Source organism: Grammomys surdaster, unplaced genomic scaffold (genome assembly GCF_004785775.1).
Source record: "Grammomys surdaster isolate TR1022 unplaced genomic scaffold, NIH_TR_1.0 129, whole genome shotgun sequence".
Taxonomy (NCBI): Eukaryota; Metazoa; Chordata; class Mammalia; order Rodentia; family Muridae; genus Grammomys; species Grammomys surdaster.
Genome location: NW_021604587.1, coordinates 229,921 through 245,220, shown reverse-complemented (window position 1 = coordinate 245,220; position 15,300 = coordinate 229,921). Strand labels below are relative to the sequence as shown.

The window sequence follows — 15,300 nt, the reverse complement described above, 5'->3', positions numbered from 1 at the left end:
TGGAATTCTTTTGGTGCCATGTCCTGACACAGATCAGGGAGGTGCTGGTGCTTTAGATAGAATCAGTACTTGCAAATACCAGGCACAGGTGCACAGTAAGGGTCTCTTCAGTGTCAGAGATGGGCAACTGCGGTCATAGGCCAAAGTGGTCACTATTTAGTTTTCAACAGTCCTATTGAAACACTGCCACTCTCATCAATTTCCACACAGTCTATGATTGACAAGATACAAAGGCAAAATGGAGATAGTTGGCATAAATATCCAGATACTCAAAGTGTCAGAATAGTTATTCTCTGGCTTCTTTGTAGTGTGTGCTGGACCCTGGTACAGATGTCTCAGATAGGACTTAGTGGTTTCTAGTTCATCAGTGTTTCTCAAATCTGAATTATGACATGTCCCTAAAGATTATTAGATGTGGTTCCCTTTCCAAGGGCAGTAGTTTCCAGTATTGTCCATTACTAAGCAGTAACAAGGAGATGCTGCTGCTGTTCTTTGTTGGGGCACTACTCCCCTAACAGGGAAGCTACAGTCCACCCTCCCTGTACCAACTTCAGAGACTTAGGAAAAGATACGTGAGGAATTTCCTCAAGAGCAGAGACCATCTGTGCTGAGAGGAATTGAGGCTTGCCTTCTACCACACTGTACATGTGATCCCCTGGTAGGAAGGACAGGTAAGCAATCATATATCTCTGGCCATATGGGTCATGTTGTGAGACCAGAGGTCAGATGGCCCTTAATGGTGGTATCTGGGACAACTCCCGAGGTCTAGAAGGATGGCCACCAAACTATTTTGCTGACACAAGTCCACTAAGTGCTCAGCTTTCACCCTCATGCCCATAGCCCACAAAGGTTATTACATGCTGGTGTTTAATGATCTAATCTATATCATGAGTCTGTACAAAAGAACATTTATAAAATGCCAGGACATGAAACTGCAGACACTTGCAGAGCTTCTTAAGCCCATAATTGCTGATTCCTATGAATGGCAGGTATCTTCAGAAAAAGGAGCAGGCCTGGATCGATGCTGTAGGCAGATCCTTGTGGTGGATCCCAGTCAGAGAAGCCCCTCAGAACAAGACATTTTCAACACGTTGAACTGTTTTGAGCCTGGGCTGCTGATGCTGAAGGAACAGGTGAGAATCTAAGGAAACAATCAAATGAGACAGAGGGTGGGGGAGGCTCAGGAAGCTTGTGGTTTATTGTCAGGAACACTCTCTACTCAACTGTATCCCATTCTTTAGCTAGCAGTTGGAAGAAGAGGGCTCTGGTCTACAGGTGTAACCACCAACTCAAACTCTGCTTGAGGGTGGGCTGTCTACATCCGGGCTTCCCTTTGATCCAGCAGCGTTTTTCTTATTGTTTGCACCCATTAAGTGCCCCCAAAGAACCTTTTGGACTGTTGCTTTGTGATGCAAGATCCTAGGACCAGTAGGAGATGTTCTGTCCCAGAAGGTATTGACTACTATCAGATATAAGTCAATAGTTAAGCTATTAATTATTTTTGGCAAGCGGTCTACTACCTCTGAGTGAGGCTGTTCCTAGATTTAGGATGTTCCTTTTCTTGTTTCTCAGAACAAGTGCTGGGGCTTCATGAGGAGATAGGGCTTGAAGGGAAGATAGTGGAGCCCCTTCTCTTACTCCCTCTTCAGACTGTGTGTCAGTGAAGTAGCATCAGAATTCAGTAGGCTCCTTCCCCTGAATCCAGGGGAGGAGAATGAAGACCAGACAAAGAGCATTTGTTACTCAGGCTCAACATGCAGGACTAGAGAAGACATGAGCATTCTGAAGCCATGGTGACTAAGGAACAGGCAGCTACTATTGGGAGTGGCCAGAGTTGGGAAAACAGGTTGGCCAGGTCTCTGTAGCTTGCATCCTTTTGGGACTCTTTAGCCCTTAAGACTTAAGATGGGATTTGAGCAGTTTGCCACTGGACCTTCCTCGGGTCTCTAAGCATGGCTCTGTCACCACTCTTGTATTCCCCCCTCTGACTCTTTGCAGCACTCACAACTGTGAAAGGATAGACACTCATGTTCTGTCTTACATTTTCCAGTTCAGATAAGGGGCAGGCATCTAGGCTTTTCTCGAATTTCTTACAGATGGTTCTTGTCAGCCTCAGCTTCAGGAAGAAAGTTTGTGTTGGTTTCTCCTGAAGACAGAAAAATACCGAAGTGAGCTGACCTTTATTTCTGCCCATTCATAGACCTGTCTCAGTATTGGGAGAGACCTGGCTTCTCCTGAGTCTGGAGCTTTTCCAAGACCTACTATACCCTTCTTAAAGGTGAAAGTCTTGGAGGGGATGGCCTCTAACATAGAGAGTTAATATATAGGAGGAGGCCGTCCGGTAGAGGCTAGGGGAAATGAGCACCTGAATCACATACTGTTATGTATCACCCACCTCAAATCCTTATATTCTATTCACCCAAAGGAAACCCAGGTTTCACTCTTTGTATGTGCCTGAACTAACCTACATTCCCAGAGGTCAGACTCTGGTAGGGTATTGACTCTGCTGATAGTTCAACTCAAAGAGATGAAGCCAGATCTGCAGGATGCTGTCATCTGTCCTATTAAGAAAATTCTCATGTTACAATCACTATGCACTAGCACACAGCATTGGAATGATGGCTTATATGGTGAATTTCTATATAGCATGAACTCTAAAATTTTCCTCCTGCTTTTTTCCCCACTGTATCCCCTTTGCTTCTTTGCCTAGCCTCCCACTCATCCCGTCCTTTCTTCTCACAAGACCAACTTTGCCTCTAGCAAAGTAGTTCTACCTGGAACTCACAGGTGAGGTTCCAGCCTAAGAGACCTAACAGGGCCAGCTAGGTGCTCGAAAGAGATTTCCAGAGGTCTCAGCTCTGTGCAAGTCCCTCTGCCTTTCTTCCACATGCTGTGGGGATCCATCACCACTTTAGGATGGTAGTCAATGAGCTACATGAATCTGGCAAGAACTCAGAGTAGGAGGAAATTAACTGAGAGAAGGAGCTGAGCTGGCAAGTGGTTCTCAGGACAGTTAGCTTGTCCTGACAGGCGGTAAGTCCTCGCAGCCTACCCTTTGTTTCTCTTCCTTTCACTTTCTCAATTTTTCCAATTGCTTGTTTGTGCATGTGTATGCACACGTGTGTGCATAAAGCCTAGACTGACAGCTGGAGTGTTCCTCAGCAGCTCCCCGTCATACTTTTTGACATATGATATGTCACTGAAGCTGTGGCTGAACTATACTATGCTGGTCAACAACATGCCCTCTCCAGGCTTTTCTGTCTCTGCCTTCCCTACACTAGGATTACATCCCTGAGTCGGGGTTTTTACATGAGGATCCAAACTCCAGTTCTCAGGGTTGTGTGGCAAGCCCTTTACTGACAAATCCCTTTGCATCCCTCCAAGCATTTTAATTTTTAAATATGTTTGCAAGTTTCATAGACTCATCTGAATATTACTTGAGCATATTTCTGTAAGAAACTCCAATTAAGCTCATTTGATTATCAATAACAACAACAAAATAGACAAGGACAAAAGGTATGAGAAAAAACCTAAGCAAGGATGGGAGGGGGCGTGACAGAGTAATGGGAGGCAAATAGGATGAAAATACATTATGTACATTTATGAAATGTCATGATGAAATCTGTTATTACACATAAAAAATATATGCTAGCAAAAACTTTTAACAGTGCTTTTGACATATTTTCAGTCTTTGCCTATGGGATTTTTGTGTAATTATTTTCTTTGTTTAATAGAAAGATCTCCCTAGAAATGCCTATCCTGTAAAGTGTTTATTATTATTATTATTATTATTATTACTACTACTACTACTTTGGTATTAAAGTCCAGATCCTTCTTCTCACTTCCAAAATGCTGGAACTATATTTGTATACCACCACGCCTAATCTAAAATGTATTCTTTAATTAAGTAAGTACTATCATAAAACACGATAATATTGCATAGTAAATTTTTATGAGTAGACTTAATTTAATAGAATGTGTAGCCGGGTGGTGGTGGCGCACGCCTTTAATCCCAGCACTTGGGAGGCAGAGGCAGGCGGATTTCTGAGTTCGAGGCCAGCCTGGTCTACAGAGTGAGTTCCAGGACAGCCAGGGCTGCACAGAGAAACCCTGTCTCAAAAAAAAAAAAATGTGTAAGTAAAGAAAGCATTCTAACCATACAAGCCAAAAGATTCACATGTAACTCAGCCATGGACTGCAAATATCTAGCCAAGACTAAGTGTCCTGCCTGCTTCATCAGGAAACAGCAAGTATAGTGGACAAGGTCACCCACCTGTACTTGAAAGAAACTCATGATGTGCATCACCCTGTATGCATATTCATCCTTGCTCTGACTGTTGAATGCACTCAAAGCAAACTTCACTATGTGAGGGTCACTGACTGGCTTATCGATGTAGACTTTATCCGTTTCCGAACACCATGCGTCAGCTGCGTGGACATAGATACCTGAGAGTACCAGTAATATTTTCCAGGGCACAGCCATCTTTCCCGCTGCGCACAGGAGCTAGTTCTGTCTCCTGCCTTTGCTCTTACAGCCCTGCTCATTTAAGTCTAACCCTTAAGTTAATTCCCTGGGCCCTGGACTCCTCCCTCTGGGGATTCCCTTGGTTCTTACTGTGAGTTCCTTCCCCCTTGGTACCACCTCCCTCAGTTAAAGCTGTCCATTTTTTTCCTGTCCTGGATGGAGCAAAAGCAGCCAGGCAGAGTAGTTTGGATAGAACAAGTAAGATGAGAGGTTGAGGGGCCCTGATCTGAGTCCCGCCACATTTACTTCTGTGACTCACTGGATAGAAGAGCCTTTAAGAAGACACCCCATGGTCAGATGCTCAGAGACTGGTAACTACTAGTGTTAGTGAAAGGTAATTTCTGGACATGCCAGTAGAGGGAGACAATGACTCAGGAAGACAGAGAGAGCAGCTTGAATTGGTTTTTATTTATGCTGCAGCGTGACACGGGGGAAGCAGTTGTTTCCCCTCTTGGCTTGATGTTCCTAAGGAATGTTCTGCTGTGCCTCTGTGATAGGGAACTTCCCTTATCACCTTGCAGTCTGAACAAACATTCTGGTATAGGCTTCTGGAAGATGGCACCAAAACTGAGGTGTCTAGAGTTAAGGACTCCAAGGTCAAGAGCACTCCTGTGAATTTTTATCTAAGCCCAGCTTCTTAGTCCCAGGAGTGAGTGGCCTCACCGAACTGTACTGGCATCCTGCTTGGTTATGTTATTGCCATTTCTTCTTGAGGTTCTATAGAGAGGTGGGCATTTGTGCCTTCTAGAATTGGAGCTATCGGATGTGAAAAGGAGAGGGAGAAGAGGAGCTGCCTAGGGGTGTTAGGGGTGTGCCTGTTCTGTGGCCACTGGTGCCCTCTTGTGGCCATAATTATCAAAGCTCAGGAAGTATAGTCACAGTTTTCAACTCTTTCTGCAAATTGGACAGGAATATGTGAACACCACACTCGTTTAAATAAGACTGAGACCTTGTCTTCGTGGTGGAGTGTGCCTTCAGCTTGCATTAGCATCTGGTTGTAATATTTGGGGACTGTGAGTGCTGACTTTAACCAGTGTGTCCATAGTCTGCATTTTGAGGTGGTACACAGAGTTGGACAAAAGCCAAAAGACTGATGGTCTCAGGCCTTGTAACTCTTCCTAACTGTACTGTGGCTAGAAGCTGATGGCTTTTTGTCTCCTTAAGTCTCTGTGCTTTATTAAACATTGGGAACTTAACTCTTCATTACTGTTCTGTGCTTAAGTAAGGGCTAATAACTATTCCTGTTGTATGCTTCAATAAGCACTGAAAACCTAACTCTTAATGGGTGAATAAGTGCTTGTAGGGAAAATTTAAAAGGGCTGCCACAGTGGTGAGGCCCCAGAGGGGCTTCCACCACCGTGGCGGGTCTCACATTCGGGAGAAATCTTATAGTTCCAGCAGCCTGGGGGCCTTGGCTGCGACAGGCCCCAGTAACACGAGGAAGTCCTTGGTTCCAAAAAGGTTTATTGTCATGGCGGATGATAGATGGATCTAGGCGTACCCCCAAAAACTCAGGGCAGTCCCAAGTTATATAGGGAGGGAGAAAGGGGAAGGATTGGGGGAGGATCTGGGGGAGGCATGTTTAATTTGCTCTGCCCTCTGGCCTTCATTAGTATGTAAATCCCTAGGGCCTGAGGCCTATAGCCTGGCCTATGTAATTCTATGGAGACCTGACTGCTTTTCAGGATCCTGGGTTCTGGGGGGGGGGGGGCGCCAAACTCCTGCCGGTTCTCATGCAGAATCCCACCTAGAATCTATAGAGTCTCGGGGTTCTAGGCACCTGCTCCATCATGATACAGGATACCCTTATGCAGTCCCACATCTCCTCCCCTTTACTTTTTTTAAAAAAAGGGGGTCACTGTGAAAATTTTGTATGAGGAAGCTGAAAGAAAGCACTATGTAGGCCAGAGGTATTAGTGTAATCACGTCACAGGGTAAGGGGACTTGGGGGGGGTAGGGAAGGTAAGGGATCAGTGAATCAATTAAATATATATTGTACAATTTGAGAGTAATGACATCTGATTAATCTAAATAGACATTATGATTTCTTCACTAACTCGTCACTTTAGCCACTTGACTTTGGCAAAAGAGTTCATTTGTAGCTGGAAGGTCTGAATCTGTCCATAGGACTCAGTGAGCATCTCTGGATCTTGGCATACGTCTCTGGATCTCAGCGTGTCTCTGGAATCTGCAGTCAGGTGGTGTGGCTGTAAGAAGACAGCACGGCATCCTAGGCAGGTTCCAGGAGGCTCTACAAGTCTCTGCTGGACTTGTGGGAGCACCTGTAGAATAATCACAACAGGGAAGCGGCACCCCAGCAGGGGGATGTCTGTAAAGGGTGTGTAGCAAGCATTAGGCTACTTGGGATCAGGTACGTCATGGTGTGTCATTGACATCCTAGAAAGCAAAGGTGTTTGAGAAAATTTTAGTCTTAGAAGTCACCTTTGAGTCTGCTTTAGCTGACTGAGGAAGAAAATCATATTAATTATGTAGGCAGCAACGGTTTGTCTGTAAAAGGAAACTAGTTGTTAATTACAAGTTGGAAGGTGGTGATCAGCATGTTGATTTAACCTGTGGAAGTAGATTTAGATGACTTTCAAACCTTGAAGAAATTTTAAAAGTTGAAAAAATGTTGAGAATATATCATGAGTGAAAAGGAGACATTTAAACAAAAAGCAAAAATTTGTGGGTTGAAAAGCACAAACACTGTGGATCCAGGCATTCCTGTTAGGGGAAAAGGCATTAATGGCAGATTTAGAAGTAGTGGAGGAAAGGCCTGTTCTGCCATGTGGTGGTTTGGGCTACCACGTGGTGGCTGGGTGTTCTAGCAGCGAGGCCAAGGAATTCCCCCTGTTGTTTTTCTTAGAGAAAAGAGAGGCTAACTTTGAAGAAAAGTTTAAAGCGAAAAACATAGAAGTTTGATAACAGAGTCAGAAGGAGTGAAAGGCTGTGTGAGACTGAGCTATGGCGGTGAGGCACCTGGAGGTTAGTACCTAGAGTCAGCACCTTGCTGTTCTCAGAGGGGGAGGGGAGGACAGGCAGCGGCAGTTTCTCTAGGCTCAGCCTGGAGTTTTTAGTTGTGAGAAAGAAACTGTAAGGTGAAGAGGGGGAGGGGGCAAACAGGGAGCCAGCCCTGTTGCTACAGGCAATTCAGCTGGGCTGTAACCAGCCGGCCGCAAATGGCGGGGAGTGGGGGAATTTTAGCGCGAAAAGTTAACCCCTGGGGGAGGGGCAAACCTCTTGGCAGGCAGAGCGTGGGAGATTTTTGGGGGGAAGGGGTAAAGAATGGCGATTAAGGAGTCTCCGCCATTTTGTGGGAAACACGTGGAGAGAGAAACTTAGTTTTTTTGAGCCAGGCAGGAGCTAGTGGTAGTTAAGATTTAGAGAGAAAACATTGGCCCGAAACACATGGAGAGAGAAAGAGGGAGAAAGGATAGAGAGAGATCCACCTAGCCTTAGGGACTAGGCTGGAGTTACTCAAGGTTCCATGGAGAGGGTCTTGGCGGGCGCCAGCAGGGGGTACTCTTGGAGCTGGCTTTGTCCGAATCCTCTACCACCTGTAGGGAACGATGTAGGCCCATACGTGGGCACTCGCAGGCGTGAATCTCTGTTGTGTCGTGGGTCCATGTGTCTGCCGCGAAGCAGTAAGCCAGCATGGCAGGAGCACACGGGATCTTGGCTGAGTTTATTCCCTGCAACACCAGGCGAGCGCGGCGGGGCCCCGCCCAGCATGGGGAATTTTCACTCAGGTTCCACGGGGATGCAGAGCTCTTGGACTGGGGATCTCCGGGCCAGAAGTTGGCCGGAGATGGACTGGTCCTGAGTCCTTGGTTCTCAGGACCAAGACGGGCATGTGGGCTCGAGTCGGACAACCCACTGCCGAGAAAAATGAAAGGGATTGGGGATCCCTGTGCTCTGAGGCAGTCAGGGACCGAATGGTCTCAAGCCCTTGGCTCGGAGGGCTGAGACGGGGGCATGTGGGCTTACATTGGGCAACCCACAGCCAAGAAGAGGAGAGGGATAGGGGAAGAAGAAAGAGGTCGTAGCAGCACCCGTGGGAGAGACTGTACTTGCTTAGCAGACTCGGCGGCCTGGCCAGCTTGTTTGGAGATGTGGGTCCTCGTGGCTGGAACGCAGAGATCCTCTAAGTGAGAGATTAAGCAGCTGTAGCTTTAGTCAGCATGGGAGAAGCGCGGAATCTTCACTGAGTCGATTCTTCACAGCACCGGACAAGCAGGGCAGGAAGTTTGGCTGCGTTCTGTAGCAGACTGGGGTGGTCCGGTCCTTGAAGTCCATGGGTATCTGTGTCCCGCATTGGATGCGCCAAAATGTAGTTAAAATTTAAAAGGGCCGCCACAGCGGTGAGGCCCCAGAGGGGCTTCCACCGCCATGGCGGGTCTCACAAGCACTGGAGAAATTTAACTTTTTATTTCTCTTATTACCTGTGCTTAAATAAGTGAGAATATCTGGCTATTAACACAGGCTGTTTAGCTGCAGGGGAGTTAAGTAAAAGGATTTATTGCTAGGACTCCTTTCTCTGGCGAGTTAAACTCGCTGGCCAGGTTAAAGGCTTGGAGCTCATTAACTCTTTTTGAAAAGGAAGAAATCACTCACACAGATAACACACAGACCTTGGGTGAAGCAGAAAATGGCTACACCATCGTTTTTTTATTATTGCCTTCAGCTTCTTATATAGCTTTTTGACAAAAAGTTCTCCATGTAAGAAAGAATACCTCATAGCCAAAATGTTACAAAAAAGAGGAGTTACAGAAAGGCATCAATAACAAGTTTAAAGCAATGTTTCACACTGTAAGCTCATTATAAGTTCAAAGTAACAGTTTTTATATAGCATTGCCTAATCATAGTGCACACTTGTGGCTTCACCCTTGGACCTGAATGTTTTTCCTTGAACACAGATTTGTCCCAAGCCTATATCTCTTTTTAGTGTTATTATGAAAGCTCATTGTATTTCTTATTATGCAGCCTTTGCTTACAGTTAGGAGGAGTGGACACATTCTCTCTTGATTTTAACTTTATAACATCTTTCTAGCAAAACAACTAAAACCATTTCCTATAGCTTTCTTCCTAAAATCAGTTGAATCAAATCAGGAATTTTAAAAATCATTAATTCATCTAAACATCATTAGTTCATGAAAGTTCATCTTCATGTTTACCTTCAGGAAACTTGCCCAAGAATTGTTAGCCTATGTAATAGTGATAGAAGAGGCAGATTAATAGCAAGAAGCAATTCTGGCATGAAGTCTCTAGAGGCCTTGCCTCTCAGAGCTCACCCATTACAGACCATGCCAAAAAAAAAAAATGGTGGGCTATTTTCAGGAAAGTTACCCACTAACATTTAACCTTTCCTAAGTGGCTCCTGATAATATTCATGCTATATCTATAATGGCCTCCCTTCTTCAGCAGCTGGGAATCTAGTATCTCAAGACCAAAGTCAAGTGTCTTAGGGTTTGTATTCCTGCACAAATCTTCATGATCAAGAAGCAAGTTGGGGAGGAAAGGGTTTATTCAGCTTACACTTCCACATTGCTGTTTAGGAAGTCAGGACAGGAACTTACATAGGGCAGGAGCTTGGATGCAGGAGCTGATGCAGAGGCCATGGATGGGTGCTGCTTACTGGATTGCTTCCCCTGGCTTACTTAGCTTGCTTTCTTATAGAACCCAGGACCACCAACCCAGGAATGGCACCACCCACAATGGGCCCTCCTATCCTTGATCACTAATTGAGAAAATGCCCTACAGTTCTGTCTCCTGGAGGCATTTCCTCAGGGGAGGCTCTTTTCTCTGTAATAACTCCAGTTTGTGTAAAGTTGACACCAAAACCAGCAAGTACATCAAGTAAAGACTGAATGTCACCTTTTTTCAAAAGCTTTTATGACCTTGTAAGAACTCTGGCTCACCAAAATCTACCTCAGTAGGTGTTGTTTTTCATTTTGGGGCAAGCAGAATTTCTGAGGTGCCTATATCTGTTTCCTTGCACTGGACATCCCATATGTGTCTTATAGGAAAGTTTTAGTAGCTTCTCAGAACTTCCAGACCAAAAATCCAGAAAACATCAATAACAAAAAGGATCAGTAATGAATAAAAACAAGTTGCCAGGTTTTCTCTGTGAAGTGGTGACACCAGGAAGCCATCTTCAAGATGTGCTATGTGTGCCTTAGTAGCCTGCAGCTGGGTCTATTTTCTGTGACATTTTTTAACCATCATATATAGATACATGCAACTTCCAAGGGGGTCAGAATATCTTAAATGAATGCTAGTTCTGAATCCCAGGAGGGCTATCTCAGGAAGGAACATGCTTTTCTCATGAGTTCCAGTGAATAGAGGAGTGCATGGCTCCTGGACCACATTTCAAGAGGTTCAGAGTATAGCCCTGGCTTACCTACCTGGCTGATGTTGCCTTATCTTCTTATCATGCCACTCCATCTTTTCCATTCTTGATCCTGGTTCTGTGAGTCTTGCTAGGTCTTAGGATCATCTGTGTGGTTTCTAAGCCACTTGCCCAGGACCCTGTATTTTCTGCTTTGCATGCTTTAGAGGGCTGCCAAATAGCCCTTTCATTCCTTGTGTCTCCCATATGCTGAAACACAAGATGAGGTCCAGAATCCATAAATGTAAAAGATGAAAAGAGAATATATATACGGTGTGTAGAGGTCCCTGACACACAGGTTGAAGACACACTGTAGAATTCTGTGTTTCATGTTTTTATTTGTGTTTGTGTGTGTGTGTGTGTGTGTGTGCGTGCATGCGTGTGTGGTCTATGTGGGGGATAGAGGACAGCTTTGAAGAGCTGATTATTTGAGTTTCAGTGATTGAGCTCAGGTCTTGAGGTTTGTGCACCTGGCATGTTTACCCATCGAGACCTCTCTGGCCCAGATTCCAGGATTCTAGAACATTCAGCACCCACATCTTTGGCTCAGCTCTTCCATCTGTGGCTTCTTTGCCTCAGTCTTCAAGAGGCTTTGAGTTTTGATAATTTAAAAAATGAATCCCACAGAGACTTCCAGCAAATTGGAACTAAAAAGAGGGCAATGGCTTCATGTAATGATGGTCAAAGGGAGTTAAACTACAAACACAAAGGTACATGAACCCCCAACTGGGGACCACTTGCCATATACACAAGTCAACACCCCTGGAGGTCCCATTTCTGCCTCCTAACATTGCCCTCACTTCTGATTTGTAAATGGGGTATCCTCTGCCTCAGCTCTGTTCTCAATGGAAGACTGATGCATTTAGGGGATACTGTTCTTTCTTTTCTGTCCAAGGACTCAGAACTGGCATTTCCATTTCTCTGGATGTTTATCTATGCAGAACTCAAGGTTTCTATTTAACTTTGGCACTGTGTGGACAAAGTGGATTTGAGGAAGGTTAGAAGGAAGAGAGAGAAAAAATTGTTTTCTAATATAGATATGTTCCTCTTTTGAATGTGTTTGTTGCTGCCTATAGATTTGTACAAAAAGGGCATTTTCCAAGTGGTGGTGCACATTTTAATCCCAGCACTCAGGAGGATGAGGCAGAAAGGTCAGGAGTTCAAAGCAACCCTGAGCTGCATAGGAAGACTCTGTCTCAAAGAACTAAGGGCCGAGGGAGTAGCTCAGTGGTTGGTTGGTTGCTGTTGGCATAAGATCAAGGCCCTCAAGTTCAATCTCTAGTAATGCACAAAAGAATTAAAAAGGCTTTTCCTCCCTTCCAGAAGTCAGTCTCCAGATGCTAAAAGTCCCGAGGCCTTTCTGTACACAGGCTAGTGTTTACTGTGTGGATCAGGAAGCTACCAGACCAATTTCTCTCTTCCTGCCGGATTTTCTTTTTTGAGCACTTGGGTGCTAAATAACAACAGCCCCAAACCATTATTTTAAACCAACAGTTTCTAAGTGTTATGGTGCCACATTTGCTAGATAAAATATAGGTTTCATTATAATAGAAAATCCAAATGACATAGGCTTCAGCCAGCCAGGGAATTGTGTCATAGTCTCGGGGTAAAACCATTTCCTATTTAGCTTTGTGAGAGACCACTGTGCTCATGATGTTTCTATGCAGGCATTAACAAGAATCATCTCCCTTGGGATTCGCTTGACATCCATATTCTCCCTCAAGCCTTTCATGGAGACTATGAAATTCCTGAAGTCCTGAGACGTTTAGTGTCATGATGCCACAGTGGAAAATTCCAGCTGTGAAACGTGATAGCCATAGTCAAAATGCAGGGTTACTAATATTTGATATTAAGTTACCCTTTCAGTAAGAATATTAGGGATGTATGAGATATAAGTGAGTTTCATTCTTAGACTTAGTTTCTGTTAGGTTGAAGGAAACCCCCATGCACTCCAAAAGGAGAGGCCCACTGCCTATGTTTAAGTTGACAGCTTGAGTGACAGCTTGAGGTCAGCCTGGGCTGGACAGTGGCAGGAAAAAACAGGATTGCTGGAGGATACTTTCAGTATTCCTCAGGAACCTATAAAAAGTTTGTGTTTGCCAGGAAAAGCTATTTCCTTATCTCCCCCTCCTCTGGTGAATGAAGCATCTGGCTTCCTATCACATGTATACCAAAGCCAATGTTACCCTCTAGACTCCTTTGTTCCCTATTTAGATACACTTAACTACACATCCCAAAGCTCACAAGAGCTTACTGGCCCTTCCCCCTTTTCCATTCCCCTGCACTAGGCTAGCTCCCAGGGTGTTAAAGTTTACAGCTCACTTCCTGCTCCCTTGTTAGGACAAGGTATTTTCCCCTGTTCCTCTCTATTCTCTCTCTTGTAATTCTCTACCACTATTCTTCCTTCTCTCACAGATAGCTCTAGTCATGTCCAGTCTGTTATTTTATTTTTTTCTCTTTGCTGTGGCCTCTTCCCACTGCCTCTGTATGTTCTCTCTTATTTACAACAAAGACTCCATAATTCCCCTTTAATTATGAAGTAGCCATTTTGGTGGCTTCTGTACAGTATTCTCACTTACAGTTTCCATATCTAAGTTTTCTTTTTTGCTTATAAAATTTCCAAAATCCATAACAATCTCAAATCCAAAAACGACTTGATCCTGAGCATTGGAAATAAGTAATACTTAAATTGTTCATAATTAAGTTTTATGCCTTTAACATTTGTATAATTAGTAAGGCTGCTTTTCTTACAGTGTAGGTGCTTTACTCAACTCACGATGATGAGTAATCATGCTGGCATTTGTAGACAGAACTCCTTCATCATCCTTGCTTTGCTCTGGTCCTTACTGCCTCACCCTAGCAGGTTAGCCATTTATATCATTCCCTACTGCCTGGATTCTACTCCTTTCTTCTTAGAGTTGAATGCACTTTCCATGTGCCTGCATCTGTTTCTTCAGGAAAGGCATTAGGAGAACTTTGAGGGTGTAGATGCTCCCCTTTTTAGCTTTATTGGGGACCTCTATGCCAGTGACATTTCTTTCTATGCAGACTCACAGATCAAATACATTTCAACATGTCAAAAATTTGTTTATAGCTTTAAAAAATATCTCATTAAAAATCCTTTCCTAGGCTGGAGAGATTGCTAAGTGGTTAAGAGACCACTACGTGGTCTTCCAGAAGCTGGGTTCAATTCCCAGCACCTACATCACAGTTCACAACTGTCTATAACTCCAGTTCCAGGGGCTTCAAAACCCTCACTCTGACATACATGCAGACAAAATACCAGTGCAGATACAATTAAAAATAAGTAAATAATTTAAAAATACTTTCCTTCTATATTTTGTCTAAATATTTCTTTTTATTTGCTTTTTTTTTAAAGTTTCATACAGTACATTTTGATTATTTCTATCCCACAACTCTTCACGGATTCTCCCTGCCTCCCTACCAACCTAACTTCATATTCTTTCTCTCTTTTAATAAAAACCTATTCACACACACACACACACACACACACACACACACACCCATCCCATGGACTATGTTTGTGGTTGCTCAACTACTCTTAAGCACAGGGCTTGTCTTAGAATGTGGTTGATATACCTAGTGCCATTACATTGAAAAAAGCTAATTTTCTTCTTCCAGGAACTATCAAAAAGCTGAAAATAGCTTTTCAGCTGGAATTGAGATTTTTGTGCCCAATTTTCTTTCTCCATGTTAGAATATGCTCTGGCTGAGGGTATGCAGGTCCTGTGCATGTTGTCATAGCGTCTATGAGTTCCTAAATGCATCAGTCCTATTGTGTCTAGAAAACACAGCTTTCTTGGAGTCATCTGTTACCTCCAGCTTTTATAATCTTTTTGTTTCTTCTTCTGCATAGATCTCTGAGCCATGATGGGGGATGTGAGATAAAGACACCCCATTTTGGAATGTGTCCAGTTGTGAGTTTCTGTGTTAATTACTATATACTGCAAGAAGCTTCTCTTGGTGAGATGAACCATGCACTAATCTCTGTATACAATAATGTCATTAGGGGTTGTTTTATTGTTGTGTGTATGTGTGCGTGCTTGCATTCGTGTGTGTCTCTGTGTGTGCGTGTCCCACTTGAAATCTGAATGTATGTGTTGTGAAGGTGGCATCTGTGGAGATGGCTGCTCACCCCCCAGGTGCACAGCTTATGTTTCTGGTACTATTTAGGAAGTAGCTGGTTTTGTTATCTTCTGAGCCTGCTGCAGTTTGAATTTGGCTTGTCCCTGCCAAAGCACATGCTGGAACTTAATCTCCACTCTGAGATATTAAGAGATAGAATTTAGACAAGCAGTGTAGTGTGGCCGTCCAGCAGCCACGAACGAACTGGGTTCACCGGAAAAGAGGGCTGGAAATGAAAAAG

The 15,300-nt window shown here is 44.1% G+C and overlaps 1 protein-coding gene across 1 annotated transcript; it reads right to left on the bottom strand.

Annotated features, from left to right (window-relative positions):
- Positions 1 to 852: 852 nt before the first annotated feature.
- Positions 853 to 4,534, bottom strand: LOC114609659 (cystatin-9-like). The gene is made up of 3 exons (XM_028754048.1): positions 4,274 to 4,534; positions 2,042 to 2,146; positions 853 to 1,141 (listed from the first exon to the last, which is right to left on the bottom strand). The coding sequence occupies exons 1-3, from the start codon at positions 4,481 to 4,483 to the stop codon at positions 1,055 to 1,057; spliced, it is 402 nt and encodes a 133-aa protein (XP_028609881.1). The 5' UTR covers positions 4,484 to 4,534; the 3' UTR covers positions 853 to 1,054.
- Between the last annotated feature and the right edge of the window lie 10,766 nt (positions 4,535 to 15,300).

Coding starts and splice junctions, on each gene's coding strand:
- LOC114609659 (XM_028754048.1), bottom strand. CDS start 4,483: ATGGCTGTGCCCTGGAAAATATTACTGGTACTCTCAGGTATCTATGTC. Junction 2,147..4,273: donor TGAGTTTCTTTCAAGTACAG/GTGGGTGACCTT, acceptor TTCTGTCTTCAG/GAGAAACCAACACAAACTTT. Junction 1,142..2,041: donor CCTTATCTGAACTGGAAAAT/GTAAGACAGAAC, acceptor TTGTTTCCTTAG/ATTCTCACCTGTTCCTTCAG.